Genomic DNA, 21,630 nt, shown 5'->3' on the forward strand with positions numbered 1-21,630 from the left:
TGACTGCTTTGTTGTGACATCACAAAGTTCCAGAAGTCCTGACGGCTGGTTTTAAGGCTCAGTTTCTGAATACAGGCTGTGTGCACTGAGCTCTAAAGCATTTAAAGCCGACTATTGAAATTGTTTTTGGCTCTTGAAGAAGGACTCCCCTGGTCTTCCTCTAGGACAGTTGGACAGTGTGACTTTTTTTCACAGGGACGTCTCCTGTAACCACGAAGCTGCTGCACCACCTGAGACTCTGCCGGAGGACAACTAACACGCCGCGTTTCCCTCACTACAGCGGCCATTTTTCAGAAGCCACTATTACTGTATGAATATCTGGGTGACTTCAGTTTTCATAGAGAAAGGCTGCTGAGTGCATGGGACAAAAGTTTAAAGATGTACCTCACATCACCTTCTCTCCACATTCATTCTCATTTCTCTTTTTAAAAAACCCTTTCAGCTCCTTCTGTAGCTTTTCCTGGCTTTCATTTCTTTTCCACATCACTTCCCTCTCTGAGTATTATCAGGTCTCTGCAGCTCTGACCCTTCACCTTCTTACTATTGGATGCTTGTAGAAATTGGAGTTTTTTTTCCTGCCGCTGAGCTCTCTGTATGTCGTTACGGATAACTGTAAGAGCTTAATGTTGAAAATACAGAGAAGAGATTTGCGCTCGCCCTTGTGCGAGTGGGTAAACCCGTGGCCGTCTGAAAGCCTGATCCCCTGACTGCTGCATTTTGGAGAAATGTAAGGTCAGGACCTATCAGTACGCTCTAAAGGCCACTCACACAAACTCTCCTTCTGATGCAATAATTCTGACTTAAGCTGACACACATTCAGGTGCATACAGTCACTGCTACCCTATGAAAATACAAGCATATATGATTATGCACGTGAGGCTCACACATGTTCATGAGGCCCATCCATAAAAAATGCCTGAAAGTAGGACTGGGTATCGAACTTTGATTCTTTCATGGAGCGACTGTGTTGGTTTGATACTATTTAATATACTAACTATTTAATATATTAACTAAATTAGCAATTTTAACTTTCATCAGCGTCAGTGAGCCAATCAGCATGCAGCATGCTTAGACCGCAGCACCAGCCTTGCTGGTGATTGGCTGTTTATTTCCTGTTCGTGTGTAAAGAGACCGAGCTTCAAAATAAAACTTAAGTAAAATTAAAATTTGTGCAATAATGTTCTGTAATTTGTATTGAAAGAAGTATCGATAAGACTCTGCATCAAAGTCAAGGTATTGGTAACTATATCGAAATATAGAAATATAGTTAGCGAATGTTTTCTTAAAATAAAATTCAGCAGTGATGCAGCTGTATTGTAAAAGTATAAGTAAAAGTACTGTATTGGTTCAGTGGAGTAAAACCTGTACGTCTAAAAGAGGAGCAAACAAATGCCACAAAACCTCATTCTAATGAAGTTGGAGTTTCCAGTGTTTCCAGTTCCCCATCTGTCTGGGCTCAACAACGCCAGATCCATCACTTCAAACAGCTGCCTCTGCATAATGTTCCTTTTCTGAGCACATGTTTATACCTTGATAACAACAAAAGAAATTACTTTGTGCAGGTAATCCAGACTTTAACCTGTTCCCAGTTCTGGATCAGCCTCCGTCATGTGAAGATATTTTATGGCCCTAAGTATTTTGAGGAATTGCTGACTTACTTTCTGGTGCATACCTCAGTATCTGACCAGGAGTCCATGACTACAGTAAGAGGGATGGAAGCACACGTGGCTGGTTGGATAAAAAGATCCTGAAGGTGATTCTACTGTCATCTACAGTCCAGAGACACAGCTAGAAACACTGAGCTTCGTAAAGTTAGCATCACATCAGCTGCCAAATTCAAGGTTAATGTTTTTCTTCTTTTGTAATTAAATCCACAGCAGATTTTAGGCTCGGGCTGATATTCAATAATATCATGATATTTCCATCGACCCTCAGTTCACTGCTGTGCTCACTGCAAATAAAACCTTGAACTGCTGTTTAGTGGCAGCATTGCTTACACCTGAAACATAATAATAACACGTATATCTGAATATTGGGCCTGGACTGTATTGAGATAGTAGATTTTGGATATTGTCCAGTCCAACAGATTGAAACTGTCTCTTTCTAGGATGAGACAGAAGAACACAATATGGATGTGTGAGTGTCACTCAAGACAAAAGGTCCAGTGGAAACACCTGGGATTCTCTGGATCTGAAGCTCAGACACAGCTGAGGTATTCTGTCCAATACGGGCGTTGAGTTTTAATCTACAACACTGCTTTCAAGGCTTTTTTTGGTTGATTTTCCTTAAATCAACAAACCTGTAAGGGCCTGGAGACCCTTGGGAAGTGTCTTGGTTGTATTATTATTAGAACGTGGTGACTGGAGCACATTAAAACTGATAACAAGCAGATCTGTCCTACAGGAAACACAGAGGCAGAGAGCACAGAACAAACATCACCCTTATTTAATGAAGGCGTTTTATCTCAGAGTTTCTTTAACAGTTCTGTTCTTAACGCCAAACTCTTGACACAGGTGGAAACTTAATTAAGACGATTCCTGGAAAATGTCGTGTTGAGTTTTCACCATTAAAACCCCAGAAAAAGTTTGAGATGTGAGATGTGGAAGGAGTGGATGTACAAATGCCATGACACGGTCTTATCACTTACACAGAGCCACAAAATAAAAGGTCACACGCAGAATCACAGTTTCACATCTCCACACACGCCGTCACATTTACAGCCACGCTCCGTCTCACACACACTTTCATCTCGCAAATACTCATAAAGTCACAGTTTTTCCTCTCTCACACTTTCTGGTCTGAAACCACAGGCACCACAAATAGCTATCATCAGCTCTCTGCCTCTGCGCCTCTCAGCTGGCAGCTTATTACATGTGGTTAAACTCAACCAAGCGGCAGTCTGGCCTCCCAGAGATTACCGCTCCTCACCAACACCACAAACTCAAACGGTGACCGACTACGGTTCATTTTCTGTTGTCAAACAAAGAGCTGATTCATCTATTACACTCTTTCTGCTATGGTAAATTGATTGTCTTTGATTTTTTTGAGTTTCAAAACAAGCAACATTACATCGCGTCTGTCTCTGGGAAATAGTGAAGAGCGTTTTTCACCGTTTTCTGACGTGTTACAGACCAAACAAGGACGGACACATCATCTGCTGATTCTTTACACATGAAAACAATGGTCACTGCAGCCTTATTCTTTTCATTTGTAGTTTAGTCTATAAAGTGTCCAGCACTATGGGGTGTCGAGTGGCGCAGTGGGTTGGGCAGGCGCTTATATGTAGAGGCCTCGCTGCAGTCGGCGCCGGTTCGAATCCCGCATCGACGGCCCTTTACTGCGTGTCATTCCCTCTCTCTGCCTCCCCATATCCTGTCTCTCTCTACTGTGCTGTCAATAAAGGCACAAAAAGCCCGAAAAAATATACTTTAAAAAAAAAAAATGTCCAGAACTGAAAAAACACATGACCATCAAATATCTTCCAGGTGGTCGTTCTGTCAAACCAGGAGCCCGAAACCAAAATGTCTTTCACTTAAAATCATTAAGACAAGAAAAAGCAGCACATCTTCACATCTGAAATAGAACCTGAGAAAAAGTTGAAAATCTTTGCTCAATAAACTTAAATGAATCATCAATTATCAAAATTAGTATCCGTTAACTCAATAATTTACTTTGGGAAATACAAAGTTATTACAAAACATTCTTTTTCAACCAAAAAGACACCGACCTTCTCAAACTGTCTACAAACAGAGACGGGCAAGAAAGCTGCCAAACAAAACTTCGATATAAATCAGGAAGTATCTAATTGAAGAATGTGTAAACAAGACGAGCAACATGTCTGGACCATTTGATGCCGACTTTCAAATCATTTTGTTTTCTACTTCAGAAAATACTGAGGTTGGAAACCCGACTCTGCGTCAGAGAGAGGTCTTCTCTTCTCTGCACCTCTCAGATCGAACCTGTCAATCAAACGGTTTGGGTGGTACTGTGGAATCATTTTCCTTGACTTTTCTGTAGGTGCCGCTCTCAAAGCCAGAAATAAAACAAACACCTCCCTGTGAGTTTTCCAGAGGAGGAAACACTGTTAAATTAACATTATGACTTTCACCCTCATAAATGTGACAAGCGCCTGGCGTCGAGTGGAGAAACAACAATAACACAATGTAATAGAGATGTTTTAATGATTCCCACTGGGAGAGTTGCTTTTGCTTCTCCCCTGCTCAGAGGTCAGCCGCAGCAGAGATTCAGTATCTTAATTTAGCAGACATTAGCAGGGTGGACCTCAGAGCCTCTGTAACACTGAGCTATCACTCCAACACACACAACTGTCCACAGGACGACCCCACCCTGAGCCGCAACATACAGTACGTTGTACAAACAGGTTCAACCCCCACCAAAGCAAACAGGCTGAGCGTGAAGACGATCGAAGTTTCTGCGTGCGTCACGACAAGGAAACGACCTGAAAGTCACAAAAACTCTTCACCTGTCTGGATATGAAACACCTCACACAAAGGCAGGCTTTAAAAACAGCACCGAGATGTTCTCCCTGCGTCTGCTGAGAAATGATATTCCAGAAAAAGAAGGAGGGGAAAAGCTGTTAAATCCACCCAACAGACCGTCTGGACTTAGAGGGTTTCACGGCACTGGCCATGAAATCTCCGATACACTGCTGTCAGCTGGCAGGCGCCCGCACGCACACACACACACACACACACATCCGCACACATGCAGCGCTGGGATTAATCCTAAATTTGGTTGGCAGCCACCAATGGGCTCATGTAGATTGAGCTGAATATCAAAACATATTCGGAAGGGATTTTCAGGACAGGAATTAACAGCCCCAGAACGAAGAGAGCTCAGACACGAGCGCTACCTTCAAAACAGAACCGAACACTCGGGTGGGAAGACAGGAAATAGCTCCTCTTGATGTACATGCATCTACATACATATGGCTTCAGATGGAGGAGGAGGAGGAGGAGGAGGAGGGAGTAAAGTTATAAGACATGGTCCTACATTCATTTAGCCGCAGTGGGTTCAGTTACAAAACAAATGTCCTCAAAACAACATCGCAAAAGCAAAAAGATTCATTCTCTTACTTCCACAGACACTAGAACTGATCCAGGGTCCAGGTCCAGGAAGCTGAGCCTGGTGGGGGGGGGGGTACTTAGAGCTCATTCTGAGGCTCGAAACATGGAAACCAGTGCTGGACCACGTGTAAATACATTATGCAACACACTCATCACATATTGAAAATGTCTGAAATATTGATTTCCGCGGTCAGGAGGAAGAACAGTCACTCTGGGTTGATAGCTCGGGTTTACTGAGTGTACGGGTCGCAGGTTTGAATCCCACCTTTAAAATGCTCAGAGTCTCTTTGGCTGAAGTGTCCAGCACACAGTTTAAATATCTGATCCGTGACTTCACTGAGGAATCTCTCAGTGTGGGAGAGGCTGTCTTTACGACAGCTGGGAAGAAAGCCAAACACATACCCAGCATGCACTGGTGGGGGGGGGGTGCGTCCCTGGGGGCCAGCCATCTCATTTTAAAACTTTTTCTTAATCTAGAATAAGTTCTCTGAGTGCGTCTGCTCCTCTGATGCAACATCAAAGGAGGTGATGGGGAGATGTGCCTTGCTCAAGGGCAGCACCACAGACGTTTTAGGATTTCCAACCCCTGTAAACATCAAGCAAAGTGCTCCTGACGGGCCGAGGGTTTTTAACTTTTAAAGGTTTGTCTCCAGTTTTCCTCGGTGTTCTGGGGATTTGAAGGAGCAACCTTCGACCTTTGACCTTCAGGCTGGCTGGTGGGAGAGAGTAATGGTACGACAGGAAGCTGAGACTCGATCAATCATTTTATCCACAATATCTAAAAAAATAAATAGTGAAAATATGAAGCTTGGGTGATATCCAAAACTGAATCTGGATATGATATTCTTGGGGGGTTGGGGGACGAAGTGACCAACAGTCCAAAACCCAAAGACATTCAACATACAATCATACAAAACAACTAAAAGCAGCAAATCCTCAATTTTCTGGAGCCACAGAATATTTTGGCATTTTGCTGCTCTGACAGTTTTTTGTTTTTTTTTTTTTACATAATTTTTAACTTTCAGCATCAATAAACGTCCAAAAACCCTCCAGCAGTGACCATCTGCAGGGTTTCTAACGGGGTACCATCTCGTTTTCTTTTCCCCTTCCTTGTGGACAGTTCATTAATGGACGGCACGTACTTGTGTAAATCCCTCTTCTTTCATCTCCTTAATCAGCGTTTTGATCGTGGTCTGATTCTGAAGTCGTTCCAGCAAATGCCGCACCAACGGAGCTCATCGAACAGAAATCCACTAGTGCTGACTGGCGGTCTGACAGAGCAGACAATACACATTCAGCAGGTGACTCTCCTTACAATTTAAATTCCTCCCACCTTAAATCACCCCTCCATCCTCCCTTTTCTTCTCTCACTCATTTGGACAGACACGAGAGGCAAACAATCACAAAGCATTTGCATTTGCAGTTTGAGAATCCCAGCCAGCCTGGCTGCACCTGAACGCCCCGGCAGAGGGAACAAACACAGACAAAAGGAAGCAAAACAACAGAGTGGGATGTAAGAGAGACGTGACTCACCTGTGCGCTCAATGTAGTCCACGCATTTCTCGATAAAGAGGGGGATGGGTCGATCCAGGGTCACCAGGTTCTGCAGGGGAACACCGAAGTAGTTGCTCTCCCAGGTTCTCCGGGTGGGGGGGTACAGAGGCTTGGGGGGCTTGGAGGATTTCGGCTGTAAGGTGGGGATGAGGGAATAAAGAAGAGGGATGAGGTGAGATGGCGAGAACCAACAAAGGGGGAGGAGAGTGATTGCAAAAGAAGGAAAGGGCCAGAAGGATGGACGGATGGAAATGAGGAAGAGATAACAAAACAAAAAGAGAACAGACAGGGAGGGGTGAACAAAAGGAGAGGGGGAAGGGGGAAGAAGGGAGGGAAAAAGAGGAAATAAAGAGGGAAGAGTGAGCAAGAAGGAAAAGGGAAGTAAAATGAAAGAAAAAAGGAAATAGCGAGTTTAAATAAAAGATTAAGCAACAGGAAAAGAGGAAAGAGGCCAAATGAGATGATGGAGGAGAGACAGGAGTAAGGAGGGATGAGGGTCGAGAAAAAGGCAGACAGGAGGAAGGGAAGGAAAATTAAGTTTTAAAGAGAGAGAGAGAACATGGAAACGGAACGAAAGAAGAGGGAATTGAGGGAAAGACATGAGGGAGAGGAGAGAGGGTGAAGAGGAGGCAGAGCATATCAGAGGAGAAGAAGAAGAAGAGGAGGAGGAGGAGGAGGGCAATCAGGGAATAGATCAGAGAGAAAGTTAGTGGGATGAAGCAAGGGAGAGGGAGAGAGCGAAGGGAGGTTCAGGTGGAGGAAGACAAAAAGAAAGAAGACAACAACAGTCAAAACCGTTCTTGGAGAACGAAGCTGGGACGAGTAACGAGGAGCCGAGGTCGCTTTGATTTCCCACACTCCTCTGCTCTTCAAAGTGTTGTCATGCCTACAGCGGTTCGGGCTCCTCTAATTGGCCGGGGCGGCGACTAAACACCTTCCATTTTGTACCTTCTGGTTCTCCGATCGCTCTCCTCTCTGATTATCAAAGACGGTTTGTATGTTCCAATAATGCCCTGCATTCATGAGGCGTGCAGCACCGGCGGCCGTTTCTCTACTGATTTGCACACATTATCTGTTTGGTGTCAGCGCGCTCGCTCGCGTGCACGTGTGCGTTTGTCAAAGTCCAACTGTGTGTTTGTGCTCAGGCTGCAGGAAACTGACAAATAAGTCATGCTGTGATTATTTCTGCCAACAGCCTGGTGTTCTGTGTGTGTATTATATTTCTGAAGTGACTACAAACATTTTTAATCTAAAGCAGATGTTGCTGCTTCATGTTTGAATTTAATACAAGTCCGTGTTAACAACGCTCAACTCCACTTCACAAAATGGTAAAGGAGGCAAAATACTGAGGATCCATTTTGACTCTGACCGAGTCTGAACATGGAGGAAGTTTATTTTCTATATAACTTTATTATTTCTCGGTCTATAATGAATCTGTAACGAGGAGGAACCTGCGAGTCTTTTGTGAGGAATTCGTTCACGGCTGCGTGAGTGTACTTGTGTGTGGGCGTGTACGTGCTCTGTATGCTAATGTGTGCTTTTACCTTGGTTTCCAACATGGCTGTTTGATCTGCGTGTTTCTTCACTTGTACACATGTGTGTGTTTACAGGCGAGCGTGTGTGTACACAGTGTTCGTCTCTGCATGAAACACATGCACGTGTTTATACAGGCCCGGCTCAGACGAGCCTTCAGACAGGATGAGGAGGAGGGATAAGCAGACATCTTATCACAGATGCAGCTCTGATCTGAGATTATACACACAGAGCTCCACTGTCTTTCACTGTCTTTATCAAGCTTTTTTTTATTGGTTCTCTGGGGCTTGTCAGGTGGGGAGGCTCATAAACCATTTCAGCAGTGGGGCCGATCAATCAATTATCAAATTAGTTTATTCTCACCACAAGTCCTGGGGCTGTTAAGAGCAGAAATGAGCTCGTATCCCCCCCCCCCCAGTCTTTCACTCTCTCGCTCATATTTAAAGCACTGAAGCTCTTTCACTCCCTCTAAATAAAAACACACACGCAGGTTTTGGCTCAGTGTCTTGGAGAGAATCATATTTTTGCTGATTTATAAAGATCATCCTGTTCAATTCAACATTCATGAGAGACGAGACTCACCTTCTTTGGTTCCTTTGGTGTTTTAGGCGTCTTCTTCTTCTTCATCTTCTTGTCCTCCTGCTCAGGGTCGGAGGTGATAGCAGGGTTATCTATCCCGCCCTTCCAGGGGTCGGCGGGGGACAGCAGCGGGTCCTCCTCGCTGCCCCGGTGGGCTCTTCCCTTTTTCTTTTTCTGCGTGGCAGGGCCAGACTCCTCGCCGTCGCTGTCGGAGTGGAATCGTCTTTGGTAGGCCTTCGTCTTACTGAAGAGGATCTTTGAACGGTGTTTGTATTTTGACGGCCGCCGTCCGGTCTGAGACTTCCGGTCGAACCCGTTCTCTTCCTCTCCTCCTCCGTGGAGACCATGTAACCCGCCGAAGGAGTTTCTTATTTTGACCAGACGGCTGTGCGTGTCCTCGGGCACGGCGTATATGTCGTCGTTGTGGAAGCCCCTGGACCTGAGCAAGGTGTCCACAGGGTCTGCATAGTTGTCCGATGCCTCCACATCCTCGCTGTGCGTCATTGGGCCGCGCGGCATCCTGCGGTTGCTCCTCATGCCGGCCTCGATGGTTTTGAGCAGGTTGGGGTCCAGCTTTTTGACGTTGGGCTTGGGGAGCACAGGTTTGGGCCGCACAGGTGGAGGCACTTTGTGGTTGCGTTCATGGTCTCCCACAGGTGTGCTATGGACGGGATACTCGTTCCCCTCTAGGTCGATGCGGTACTTGGCCCGCTCACTTGGCGTGGGGAGGAGCTGGACGTCATCACCTATTGGACTGTAAGGGGGAGGGGCTTCATTGTCGTCGTCAGATTCTGGATAATAAGTGTTGTAGGCCGGGGAATGGCTGTGGGGCGAGGTAGGGAAGACGTCTTCACTGGCACCAGTGGTGCACTCGCGTGACGAGCTGTCAAACAGGAAGGAGCTCTCGATGCTCGGCTTCTTCTCCAACACCTCGTTGAAGAATGGCGTGAAGACCTCGGTCTGCCGATGATACTGTGACAGAGAGTACAGGGCTGTGAACTTGGCCGCAATCTCTGTGGCAATGTGCTCCCCTTCCGTCATCAGCTCCTTGATGGCGTCATTCTCAAAGAAGTCTGCCTGGCTGTCTGTGATTGCCACCATCTGGACGGGGATCACGTCCTGGACTTCGGCCAAGAACGCCCGCAGCGTCGCCATGGACGCCTTGCGTTTGGCAGAGTAGACCAAAATGTAGCCGTGCACCAGCTCGTCTTTGCGGACGCCGATCGCAGAGTGATAGGAGAGGACGGTGACCTGGATCCTCCTCCTGCTGTCGCCGATGATCTTGTCCAGTATCAGCGTGTTGCTCTGACCCGGCTGCCCAGCGCTGCAGCAGTGCGAGTCCAAGAAAGGCGAGAGGATGAGGTCGACGCTGAAAGGATCCCAGCACATAGCACACATGACTATCCTCAGGTCTGTCTCTGACATGTCTTTTATAGAAGGCAGCGGGGCCAAGACATCAAAGTTATGCTTCAGCCCCTCCAGCACTGCTCGGAGACCCTGCTTAATTTGGAACTCTGTGAATTTACGTGGGAAGGCCCCAGAGGGGATGTCGACGAAGGTGCACTGCAGCTTGTTAGCCAACTGTTGGCCCTGGTGCCTCAGGATGGGGATGTTTTTGCAAACACTGTCCCTCTGATTTGCCAGGATGAGAATGAACGGCAGCGGCTGAGCGAATCTGTCTCTCCTGCTCTGTGCTATCTCCGCTCTGATCCTGCCTATGCAGTCTCCAATACAGTTGAGAGACTCTATGGAGTTGAACACACAGAAGCAGCCGTGCGGCTTGAACGTATTGACCCACGTGTGGCTGAAGAGAAGCGTGGAGTTGACATCCACGGGAAGAAGCTCCAGCTCGTAGATTTTCCCGTCGAGGGTGTACTCGTCGTCTGTGGACTGCGCTCGGATCTCATTGGCTAGTTCCTGTGAGAGACCCTCCCTTCCCAGGAGGCAGAGGTTGATCTTATCGATGTTGGCACTGTTATAGTAGAGATTAGAGCGTCCATGGTCGAGCTGCACCAGCCTGTTTGCCAGAACCTGTTCCACTTTCAGATCCACACAGTTCTGCCCGCTCAGGCACGTCTCCTTGGTGGGGTGGTAAACAAACCCGATGTGTTTAAGGAGGAGAGACTCTCTGTCCGGGGCGAGTTTCTGCAGCGCTCTGTATCTGGGCTCCTCGTTCAGCACACTGTGGATTTCGCTCATCTTGTCGCAGCTGGGGGTGGCGTTCAGATCCAAGTCATAGAACAGCTCAGCGTGCTCAAAAAGCATTTCCTGAAAATCCTCTTTGGCCCTTTCAACTATTTCCTGCTGGTGTCTACAGTAAACATCCCTCCTATCTGATTCTGTGATGTACTTGTAGGCCTCGTCCTCCATGACGAAACACATGACTTCCTCCCACGGCTGCCCCGGGCTGATAAAGTGAACCCTCTCCAGTGTCTTCTTGAACCTCTCCTTCATCTCCACCCGTCTCTTCTCTGACATCAGGTGCTGGACGTGGTTCCGGTAGATCCTCTCACCATCCGGCGTGTCGAGCAGGTCAAAGGGTATCCTGCGGTCGCTGTTGTCGATGTGGTCCGTCTCATCCCATGGCGTCTGTTCCAGAACCACAAACCAGTACTGGAAATCCGGCCGGTTCCGGATCACACTCTGCGCCTCGGGCCAGGTGAGGTGTTCGACCTCCTCCAGGTTGTTGAGGATGTTGTTAAGGGTTTTGGGTAGTGTGGTCAGGTACTCCTCCCTCCTCCTCTTAATGTGCTCCTGTTTCAGTTGTGCAATGTGCTTTGTGAATATGCTGCGTGCCTTCCTGGAGCCCTCCAAGGTGATGAACTCATCGTAGTCGGGTTGGCCCTTCATATTATTGATCACCGTTTTCCACGTGGTATGGTAATCTCTCACCGTGTGCACCATCAGTTTGTCAAATCTATCTGTTACCGAGGCAACGAGGTGCCGTTGGATTTTATAGGCCTCCAGATATGGCACAGTTTTTGGTTTCCCCCTTGTTTTGTCCAGCTGCTGGATGAGCGAGTTGAAGCAGATCTCCACGTTGACGTTGGAGCGCGCCGACGTCTCGATGAGCAGCAGGTTCTTCTTGCTGGCGACGAAGGCCTGCAGGTCCCTCAGGTGCTGGTCCACGCACTCGTCACATTTTGTGGCGGCGACGACGATGGGCTTCTTCGACTTGACGGTTTGAGAGTAGAGGCTGTTGACAAACTTCATTTGGTCATCAAACTTCCTGTTGCAACCCTTGCTCACATCAATGCAGAGCACGAAGCCGTCGATGTTCAGCTTCCCATCAGGCATCTGCTTCTGGTCAAAGTCCTGCTCCAGGCCCAGCTGGTCCGTGCAGATGTACATCAGCTTCTCAGCTGACTGGAGCTTGGTCGCCGCCGCCCGTTTCGTGTACGGTTGCAGGTTCGTGCTCCGATGCGGAAGAAACGTCTGGTCGTCAATGAACTCCGTTTGCTCGATGACTTGGATTTTACAGTCCAGCCCGTCGTCCCCTCGATGGGACACGTCCCCCCAGTACAGAAAGTGGTCATTGTTAACCACACGTCCACCAAAGTCTATTGTGCTCAGCACTGAGGTGTGCTCCGAGTAGTAGCTGTCCGCATCGGGACGCACATACCGATTGCACAGGCAGGACTTGCCCACGCCACAATTTCCCTTCTCTTTCTCCGTCCCCGAGAGGCCAACCACACTGACGGCGAATGTCGGGGGGCGAGCATCCTTGTTCTTGGCCATTATATCCCCCCGCTCATCGCTGACTTGGTCACTTCCAGGAAAAAAAGGTCAAGATATCATTCCAGTTCTGCTCATCAGTGGTACAGAGGCACTTTCATCCTAATTTCCCCTTGGTCGCGGTGAATCCCCCTCCCACTCTGTCCTGGGTCTTCTTCACGCTGGGAGAGAGCAGCCGGCTTCTCCTTCTATCACCTGCCTGCAAGACATGGAATTCACAATTAGGAAAAGATAAAGGCAAAACAAACAAAAACACGTTCGCACTGATTCCTCCTCAGAACACCTCAGAGTCTCCTTATCACAAATAATACAATTAGCATATTCCTCTGGGACACACATGTACTTACATGCGTGCACAGCCTAGTGGTTTAAACAACACATCAGACATGTTAATATGGCATTACATAGTTATCAGAAAATTAGACAAAGGAACACATTATCACACTTGTGCAGGACAGAATAATCTCTACTAAATGGTTAAAGCTCAATAAAGGATTCTGATCGGAGCTACGTGCGCTGCTAATGAAACAAACAAAAAAAAACCTGTATTTTTGAGAAATTTGATTTAAAAATATGCAACATCAAAATGCCTTTTGAGGAGTGTGAGAGTAAAACTTATATAAGAGAAGGCACCGTGCTCGGCAATGTCACTTTATCCCTCGCACAGAAAAAGAAGTGCTTTCAACCAATTTGTGCCGAGGCAGGATAAAAATGGCATGCAACTCCAGCCCTTTGACAGCCACTGACCTAGAAATGATTTGCTTCGCTGGGAGAATGAAACAGAGAAAATAAATCAGTTCACAGATCTGTTATCATCATCAGCCCAACCTAGGGCTACGTGATTAGGGCTAAATGTATAATCCTGATTATTCTGCCTGTCTTTATTTGGCCCCATATTCTGGTCATGATTATTAATCCTGATTAGCACTCCTGATTATTTGTGGAACTGAAGTGTTTTGCCGCTTGCGACCACGTTGTCAATTCAACATTAACAACCTGGTGAAATTAAATGTTTCACTCCTGACAATCACAACGTTCTGCAATTACAGGCTGGCAGAAATTGAAATGTGGCAAACGCCTCCATCTGATTGACTGTGCAACCTTTCAGTCAGTACTATCTGGGACTGTCACAGTCAAATAAGCCTGAACCTCACCATGACCTAACTAGAGGCTGATAACCGATAACGGCAGAGAGAGTTGCAGTCATTGTTGTGTTTTACAGAACGATGGCAATCAGCCAGTGAATTTGCCTGCGTGAGCTGGAACTGCTCGCTGCAGCACGACGGCCTGCTGAGCCTGAGAAACTGCAGCAGAGCAGGAATCCAGTCCGCTGAGACGGAGCGGGGAGGTTTTCCCCCCCGACTGATTTTTCACACAGGTCAAGGTGATGATGTCACCTGAGCGGGGTGTGCAGGAATAAGACTTTTTTTTTCAGTTCAAACATCAAAATGAACAAACTTATGGGACTTGATTTAGTCCAAAACAAGGAGGACACATGGATGTGACTCACTGCAGTTAATTATCTAACATATAAAAGTCATTACAAAACCCATTCCCACATTTACAGGACTACAAACACCTTTGGACACCTGAAATCAGGAGCTTCTTGTCCCTCAAACACACCCATGAGTTCACATGACGTCAGGCAGCAACGCCACCAGCAGGTCCATCAGGTTTAACCTCAGCACCAGCCCCTACAACAGCTACTGAGCTGTTACATGAGCCACACCTGACGTAGCAGGACGAGGCCATCTGAGCTCATGAACTTATGTGCTCATACACTAACGCTCGCAAGCAAGGTATAAAACTAACAACTATTTCACTTTTGATTCATCTACCAATCATCTGATTTATTGATTAATTACTGACTCTAAGGTGGAGAAGTTAAAGTGATGTGTTCACGTTAAGTTCTCAGTCCAACCAATAGACAAAACAATCCTAAATATTGAATTTATGGGCGGACAGTGGCTCACCTGGTGGAGCGCGTACCTTTAAGGCTTAGTCCTAACTGCAGCAGCCGTGGGTTCGAGTCCGACCTGTGGCCCTTTGCTATGTCATCCCCTATCTCTCTCACTGCACTTATCAAAATAAAGGTCAAAATGCCCCCAAAGAAATAAAAAACACATTTCAAACAGTAAAAGCCAAAGTGAGAAGTTCCACACATCTGAGACGCTGCGATCAGGAAACATGAGGAATCTTTACTTGGCAACTTACTAAAACCATCAATTACAAAATCTGGAATCTACTAATTTCCTGTTGATCGACTAACCAACTGATTATTACAGCCCCACATTCCTCCCTGCTTCCCATCCAAACCACAGTGTTTGAGAAGATCAGTCACCCAAATCCAAACATCTGTTTTACATTTTTATCAGCCAATATCAAAGTCTGTTTTCACTCTGCTGTCAACACACAGGGTCAATGTCAGCCTGAGATGAGATGGATAAATGTTCATATGCATGAAGAGGAGAACTGTAGCAGTGGTAGCTGTACACTGTAAACACCTGCAGGGAGCTGCTGATAGTCTTATTACTGCAAACAGCACAACACTACAGCACTAATGGCTAAAAGTAGCCTTGTGCATCATGATTAGTGTATTCACTGAGGCTGCGGGGGGGATTAAGGTATCACTTGGCAAGCTGGTTTTAGAGATGACTAAATGCTGTTAAGCCCTGAAACACAGAGCAACACGCTGCCAAGGAGGGTAAACCTTTTACAGCTGCACTCGCCTCAATTTTTAGGTAAAAATAAACTTTTTTTTCTCCAGCCTAAAACACAAAGCATGGCTACAGCAGAGAAGAGCATCCCATCTAAGTTCAATGAGGTGCCACTGACTCATTATGCTTCCCCGAAAATTTCTGACTTCGGCTCCAGACAACAGCAATGAATCAAAACTTGTGAGCAAAATCCAAACTGTGAGGTCTCCAGCCAGAGAAAATGGACTCCCCCCAACACTACATCTTCTCCTTTCTACTCTTAGAATAAATCATGAGGCTTTTTGCAGCATACTGACCAGGAGGATTTCAGATTCTTAAACCATTACCTGCCACTACCATTTTTCACCTGCCAATGCGCAAAGTTGTGTAATTGCAGTTTTAAATGTTGGCTACCTCTTCATCAGAGGAACTACAGTTACAATGCAAAGCAACAAACCAGGAAACGGAAACTAAAATAATTTCACTTCCACAAATGTTAGTGTCAAATTCCCAAAATCAAAAAAGCATTTGTCTAAAATAGTCCATTATTCTGCTTCAGGTGTGTCATAAGAGATGAGACCATCTTATTATATGTGGCTTAGGAATAATTTCATCTTTACTTCCATCCTTCTATTGTCTAAAGGCACTATATTCTTTTGCATTCACCATAAACTGTTTAACTACACATTGTTGGTAGGTACCAGTTAAAATAAAGCTTTGATTACACTGGTTATTTTCATTCTAAACTACATTACATGGCAGCGGGCTGGTGCTTCTTGGAACATGATTTCCTTTAGAGAGCCTCTCGTTTTGAAACACAATCCACGCTCATTCAAACAACTATGCCAACCTCCTCCCGAGTCAGGTCCAGACCTGAACCCGAGCGTCACTCATCCGACTTCCCCGATGATGTCAGAACAACAGTTTATAGGGCGACTGACACCATCAGACCTGCCATCGCTCACATGTTTGTCAGCACCAGTGTCCGTGTGTGGTTTCTAGAAGCTGATACTAGTATTGAATATTTCCCGCTGTATTAGCATTATGTCAATACCAATGTGCATTTTTTGTTCTGGTCTTTCACGCAGTGCAAAGCTCTTCAGATGTGCACATCCATACCTATCAGCTCTGATGTATGAGGGCTTCTCTGCTCAACAATCAAACAGGAAGGTATCTGTTAAACATTCACTTATTCATCATGTAGATGGGAAATGTTTTGTCTGCAGGCAACAGCAACTACCTTAAATCAACATTTACAACCTACAGGCTTTATTTGCTAAATGTCTACCATCAGTTTCCCACATGTAAAAACAAAAGAGGAAAACATTTGAGGATGATCACAACAGCTCTGCTCCAACACAGTCCATTTAAGAGAAAGGGCTGAAAAGAAAAGCCCTGAACTGACTGACTGATGATAATGATAAACACACAGGCCCACTGACTCATTCAGAGCCCTTGTGGATTTATGGACACTAAAACAAGATAATAGCATGTAGTAAGTGGAAACAACAAAGAACCTAATTGCTATTTTTCGACACAAATGGGTTCCACCAATAATTGGTGCTTTTAACAACTACTATAACTCAACAATGGAGCAAATTTTATACGAGTGCGGCGTCATGAATATTGAAAGGCTGGAGGAGAACCACCGGGGTCGGATAAAAGCCGGACTGTCCCTTTAACCAGAGTTTGGGAAAAGGGCAAAGGGAGCTGCAGCAGTCCGAGTCTAACGCCATCAGAGCCGCAGCAGCAGCAGGACAAACCCACTGACCTGCTGCTGAACACACAGCTCATACACACAAGTTAAAAGTGTGGGTACAACTCCTCATCACAGCTGGGACATTACGGGTTCAAACACCGTGATTAATGTCGGGAAAACTTCAATCATCTGCCCGGTGCCACTCCTGGATATGACCCTCATCCATCCTCGGTGCTCATGTTAGCGACTAGCAGGACGTTCAGGTTGAAAACTGGCAACCCAGCAACTTCACACGGGTCGGAATACGTAAAATCAACGAAATGACCGATAAAAGCCATCACCGTGGTTTCACTAGGAACTGGGGCAGTGCAGTTATTAAGGAGTGTATTTTCTTTAAAGTGATTTAAGAAGGTTTTCCATTTGAGCCCATTTAACACGTTGTAATAAACCCCATTGAAAAGGGTGGATGTCAGTAAAACATCAAACTCTACGGTCAAAGGATGAGAGCGAGTTATGGGAGTTTTAGTTTGGCTTAATTAAAACCAACATACATAATGTTGATGCGTCAATGCGCCGCGGCTAACGATCACTACCTCAGGGTTTGACACGGCGGTTATTCATTTCTCCCGGAACAGAAATGAAAACCCGGCTCGGTCTGGCTCGGCCCTGATATTCCAGGAGAGAAAAAAACCCACCTTTCCCAATCCCGATTAGCTAACATTAGCCGAGCTGTGTTAGCCTAGCATGCCAAGAGGATGACGGAGAGTTAGCTGGCTAGCGTTAGCAACACCAAACCCAGGCTAACACTGGGGAGAAAGCGGTTTAAAAATCACAACCCGGCCAAATTTAACAGCCTGGACAAACATTCCCGCCCCGGTTTCTTTTAACCCAGAACAGCAGAGTCCTGTGGCCGGGTTTCGCCCACGGAAAAGAGTGCTAGCTAAGCTAATGAAGTCCCAATCCCAGTACAAATACATTCCCTTACCCACCTATTAACATGGTCGCTCCCAGATCCACATACCACGGAGAGGAGGAGAAAGCATTCCCACATTAAAAGGCAAAAAAACTCCTTTTTACAATCCACAGATCGCGGTCATTAGAGTCCTGCGACAAGATCCACAGGCGGGTCCAGTGTACGGTTCGGTCCCGGTGGTCCCAGACGGACGGTACGCCTGTATTTTAGTGTATTTTGGTGTTGTTGGTGTGGTATGCGTTGTAAGCCGAAACCTGCCTCTCTGCTCCCTCCCCTCTCAGCAGCACCGCCAGGCAGTAATGGCGACTCTCTCTCTCCTCACTCCCCACTCTCTCTCTCTATGTCGCTCTACCTTTCCAGTCAGTCTCTCCCTCTCTCTCTCTCCCAGGTCATATTCATATTATGAGGCATTAAATGTAAAAGTTATTTTATTTTATTGGCAAAATATAACATGACGACGAGAAAGGCATTAACAGAGTTGAGCTATATAATATAATATAATATAATATAATATAATATAATATAGTAACGATAATAATAATAATGATAATAATAATAACAATAATAATAACGATAATAATAATAATATGAAATTCTATTCAATTTAAAACATAAACCTAAAATAGAAAATCTCCTCCAGGGGGCCCGGGGCAAACATTTGTTGTTGGTCCCTATTGGCCCCCACTGTACATGGCAGTTTTATAATTTCCCAAGGCATCCAATAACCAATTAGCCAATGGACAGGAAATTGATAGGCAACAATTTTGATGACTGATTGATCATTTATAATAATTTATAAAAAAATGCAAAATGAATAAAGTGGTTCCAATACATGCTATGAACTCAACATCTTTGTGTTTCTGACTGAAAAAAAATAAAGAATATGAATTGAAAAGAATAGAAAAGAATACATCAATTTGGGCCTCAGGGAATAATGATGGGCATCCAGTAAACAATCAATGATTAATAATAATAATTTCAGGCATATTGATCAAAGAATTAATGGCCTTCCAGTATGTCTATGATGGAATAATACAAAATTTCAAATGGAAAACAATTTGATAAAATATTTTCAATTTTTTAAAACAAGTGAGTTCAATATAATTTCAATAATTCAGGTCTTATTAGTTTTTGACACAGATCGTGGCCACACCATGGAGGATGGAAGATGCGTCATAGCTGATATTGTACCTCAAGTTTTCTGACTAATTTGCATTTAATTAGATTATATTTGCAGGTGGCGGCTTTGCCAAGTTGGTAATCAAACCTTGTTGAAGTTTTTCAACTGACATCCAACCTGTTCTGAAACACATCATATAACGATTGTATCTGATAATGGTGATTCATATTTAGAATAAATTGTCAATAAATAATAACTAAGTCCCACCACAAGTTCACTTTGACACAATTCATGTCATCAAATTTCTTATTGCTAAACGCAGAGTCAGTGTAAACCACCAGGGGCCAAGGGGCAAAAATAAACCCTAATGTGTTTTATTTTATTTTATCTGTTTTCTATCTCCTGTTTTGTTTTACTCTTTTAAATCTTATATAAATGTGTCTTTTTGTATTGCTGTCTTTTCTAAATTCCTCTCATGTCTTAAGAAAAGCTCTTTGGAATATGTTGCTGAAAGAAGCTATGCAAATAAACATGCTTTGCCTTTTGACCCCTGCTGTCTGCGTGTTGTGTGTGAATTAATTAGTCATTATAATTTGTTTGTGGTAGCTTGATTAAGCACAAATTTGCATAGTAAACCTGCAACATACACTGTGAGCACAAGATAATAAAGCTCTTAGCTTCGAATGCCTGACTCCTGAACAAGCTGGTGCTGAAGTTCAGAGTCCAGGTGCATTATGTAATATATATATATAATATATTTCTATATGGAATACCTGATGAAGGAAGAGCGGAGCAATACAAAAGGTTTTTTTAAGTTATGCAAAAAAAAAGAACAAATAAATGTGCAGTTAATTAAATGACCACAGACTAATTGAGGCTTCAGGCAGTCGTCCACTTTTCCAGATTAGTAATTTATTGTTACCTTAAAAATATTCACGCTTTGTTTGTTTGTTTCAGAATCAGAACAAACTTTATTGTCCAAGTATCTGCTTTATATTTATATTATCGGCTTTTTCACAGCAGATATTTTGAAAGCACATTGTGTTACTATAATAATAATAATAATAATAATAATAATAATAATAGACTTTAACGATCGTCCCATGACAAAGCCATGAGAATGTGACATTGAACCAACATACATAATAGACCAGGACCCTGAAACGCAGCTAATTAATCAGCATTTTATTCTTTATAAACTTTATTATTTGCACATACGCTCCTTTTATGAGTTATTTCAAAATGTCTTCCATTAAAAAGGCTTATTCTAGCTCAGTATGTATGTCAGCTATATGTTCAATAACAAGTGTTATTACCTATGGGTATATTACAGTAAGACGTTTTAGTCTGGCAATGTCACTGTGCAGGAAGTGTTCATTAGGAAAATCTTCATATTCAGTATGAGCAATAGTTTTAAACTGATGGATTCACCACACTGGAACATATAGAGTCATACTCACTGGTTGTCCATCATTAGACTGATCAACTGATCCACTCTGTTTCAGCAGATAGAAACATACGTGCTGCCAAAATAAAGGATGAAGGATCAAGTTAGACAATAAACAAAAAAAGTGGTGTTGGCCAAATGTGACAGACCTGCAGTGTTTACATGACCTACATGCAGAAACATCCCCACACACTGTCTGTGTGAATATATATGACATCATGTTATATGGACGTGTGAGGCAGCTGCTACTGTTTCTGTGTCCTCCTCCCTCTTCCTCATTGTGTGACTGTCTCTCTGAGCCTGTTTGTATCACTGTTTCTGTCTCTCTTTGTGTCTCTGTCTCTTTTCTGATTCATTTCAATAATCCTTTTTATTGGCTGAATGTTCGATGAGCCGTGTTGCCAAAGCATCTAAATACAAATTAAAATCTCGCTCTCGCTCTGTCATTCTCTCTGGTTCTTCATTACATTTGGGATTTTGTTTTTTTTCCAATGTAAATTCTTTAATACAGTAAAATGTGTCTGAGTAGAATGCAGGTTTTCTTTATTTCCTACTTTTGAAATATACGAAACATTTTGTCAGATAATCCATCACCTTTTTTAATCTTATCACAGACCTGTCTCTTGGTTCCTTCTGCTTATTAAAAAATTCCCTAGAATTTCCTCATTAAGTAAGTTAAAGCAACATTTCTGTGCTGATCCAGTCCCAATATTGACAGTAATGAATAGAAATGCTGCAGACACTGGGGGTGCACAAAGGAGTCCGCAGTGAAAATCCTTCATTTATATTTCAGTTGTTCTGGGCTGGATCAATATGTGCTGCTGGTTCCAGTGGATTCCCTGGAGTGCGATGCTGCGTTAATGAGCCTCAGAGCTCAGACAGAATACACTCACCGAAAACAGTGAACAGACTCAGTGGACAGGTCAGAAATCTAAAATTAACCCAGCGCAGGAAGAAGTATAAGGACATATATGGTATTAAATGATAATGTTTTTAAAAGCTGACACTTCCTCATGAGAACTTAAAGTAACAAAGCCCCTAAAACAAATCTCAATACACTAATAAAAACAAATGTATATATGTCCTGTGTCCACTCATTGTTCGACGGAGTGAGGCTTCACTGGTGTTTATGTAACTCTAACACTCAGGATCAGGACCTGATTTTGGGTTCAGACCATCAGATCAAAGATGGAAGGTTTCTGTCTTA

General features: G+C 44.4%; 1 protein-coding gene across 1 annotated transcript in view; it reads right to left on the reverse strand.

The window, feature by feature from the left end:
• arhgap5 (Rho GTPase activating protein 5) overlaps positions 1-18,148 on the reverse strand; it is a 57,839-nt gene extending 39,691 nt beyond the window's left edge. Inside the window, exons 1-3 of the mRNA XM_023412484.2 lie at positions 17,873-18,148; positions 8,757-12,687; positions 6,621-6,774 (exon numbers count right to left, since the gene is read on the reverse strand). Coding sequence (XP_023268252.1) covers positions 6,621-6,774; positions 8,757-12,491 — 3,889 coding nt within the window. The 5' untranslated portion in view covers positions 12,492-12,687; positions 17,873-18,148. The remainder of the gene's footprint in view (positions 1-6,620; positions 6,775-8,756; positions 12,688-17,872) is intronic.
• Positions 18,149-21,630: the final 3,482 nt, after the last annotated feature.

This window comes from Seriola lalandi, unplaced genomic scaffold, assembly GCF_002814215.2.
Source record: "Seriola lalandi dorsalis isolate HSWRI2012SDOR001 ecotype SW California unplaced genomic scaffold, Sedor1 jcf7180002054481, whole genome shotgun sequence".
Taxonomy (NCBI): Eukaryota; Metazoa; Chordata; class Actinopteri; order Carangiformes; family Carangidae; genus Seriola; species Seriola lalandi.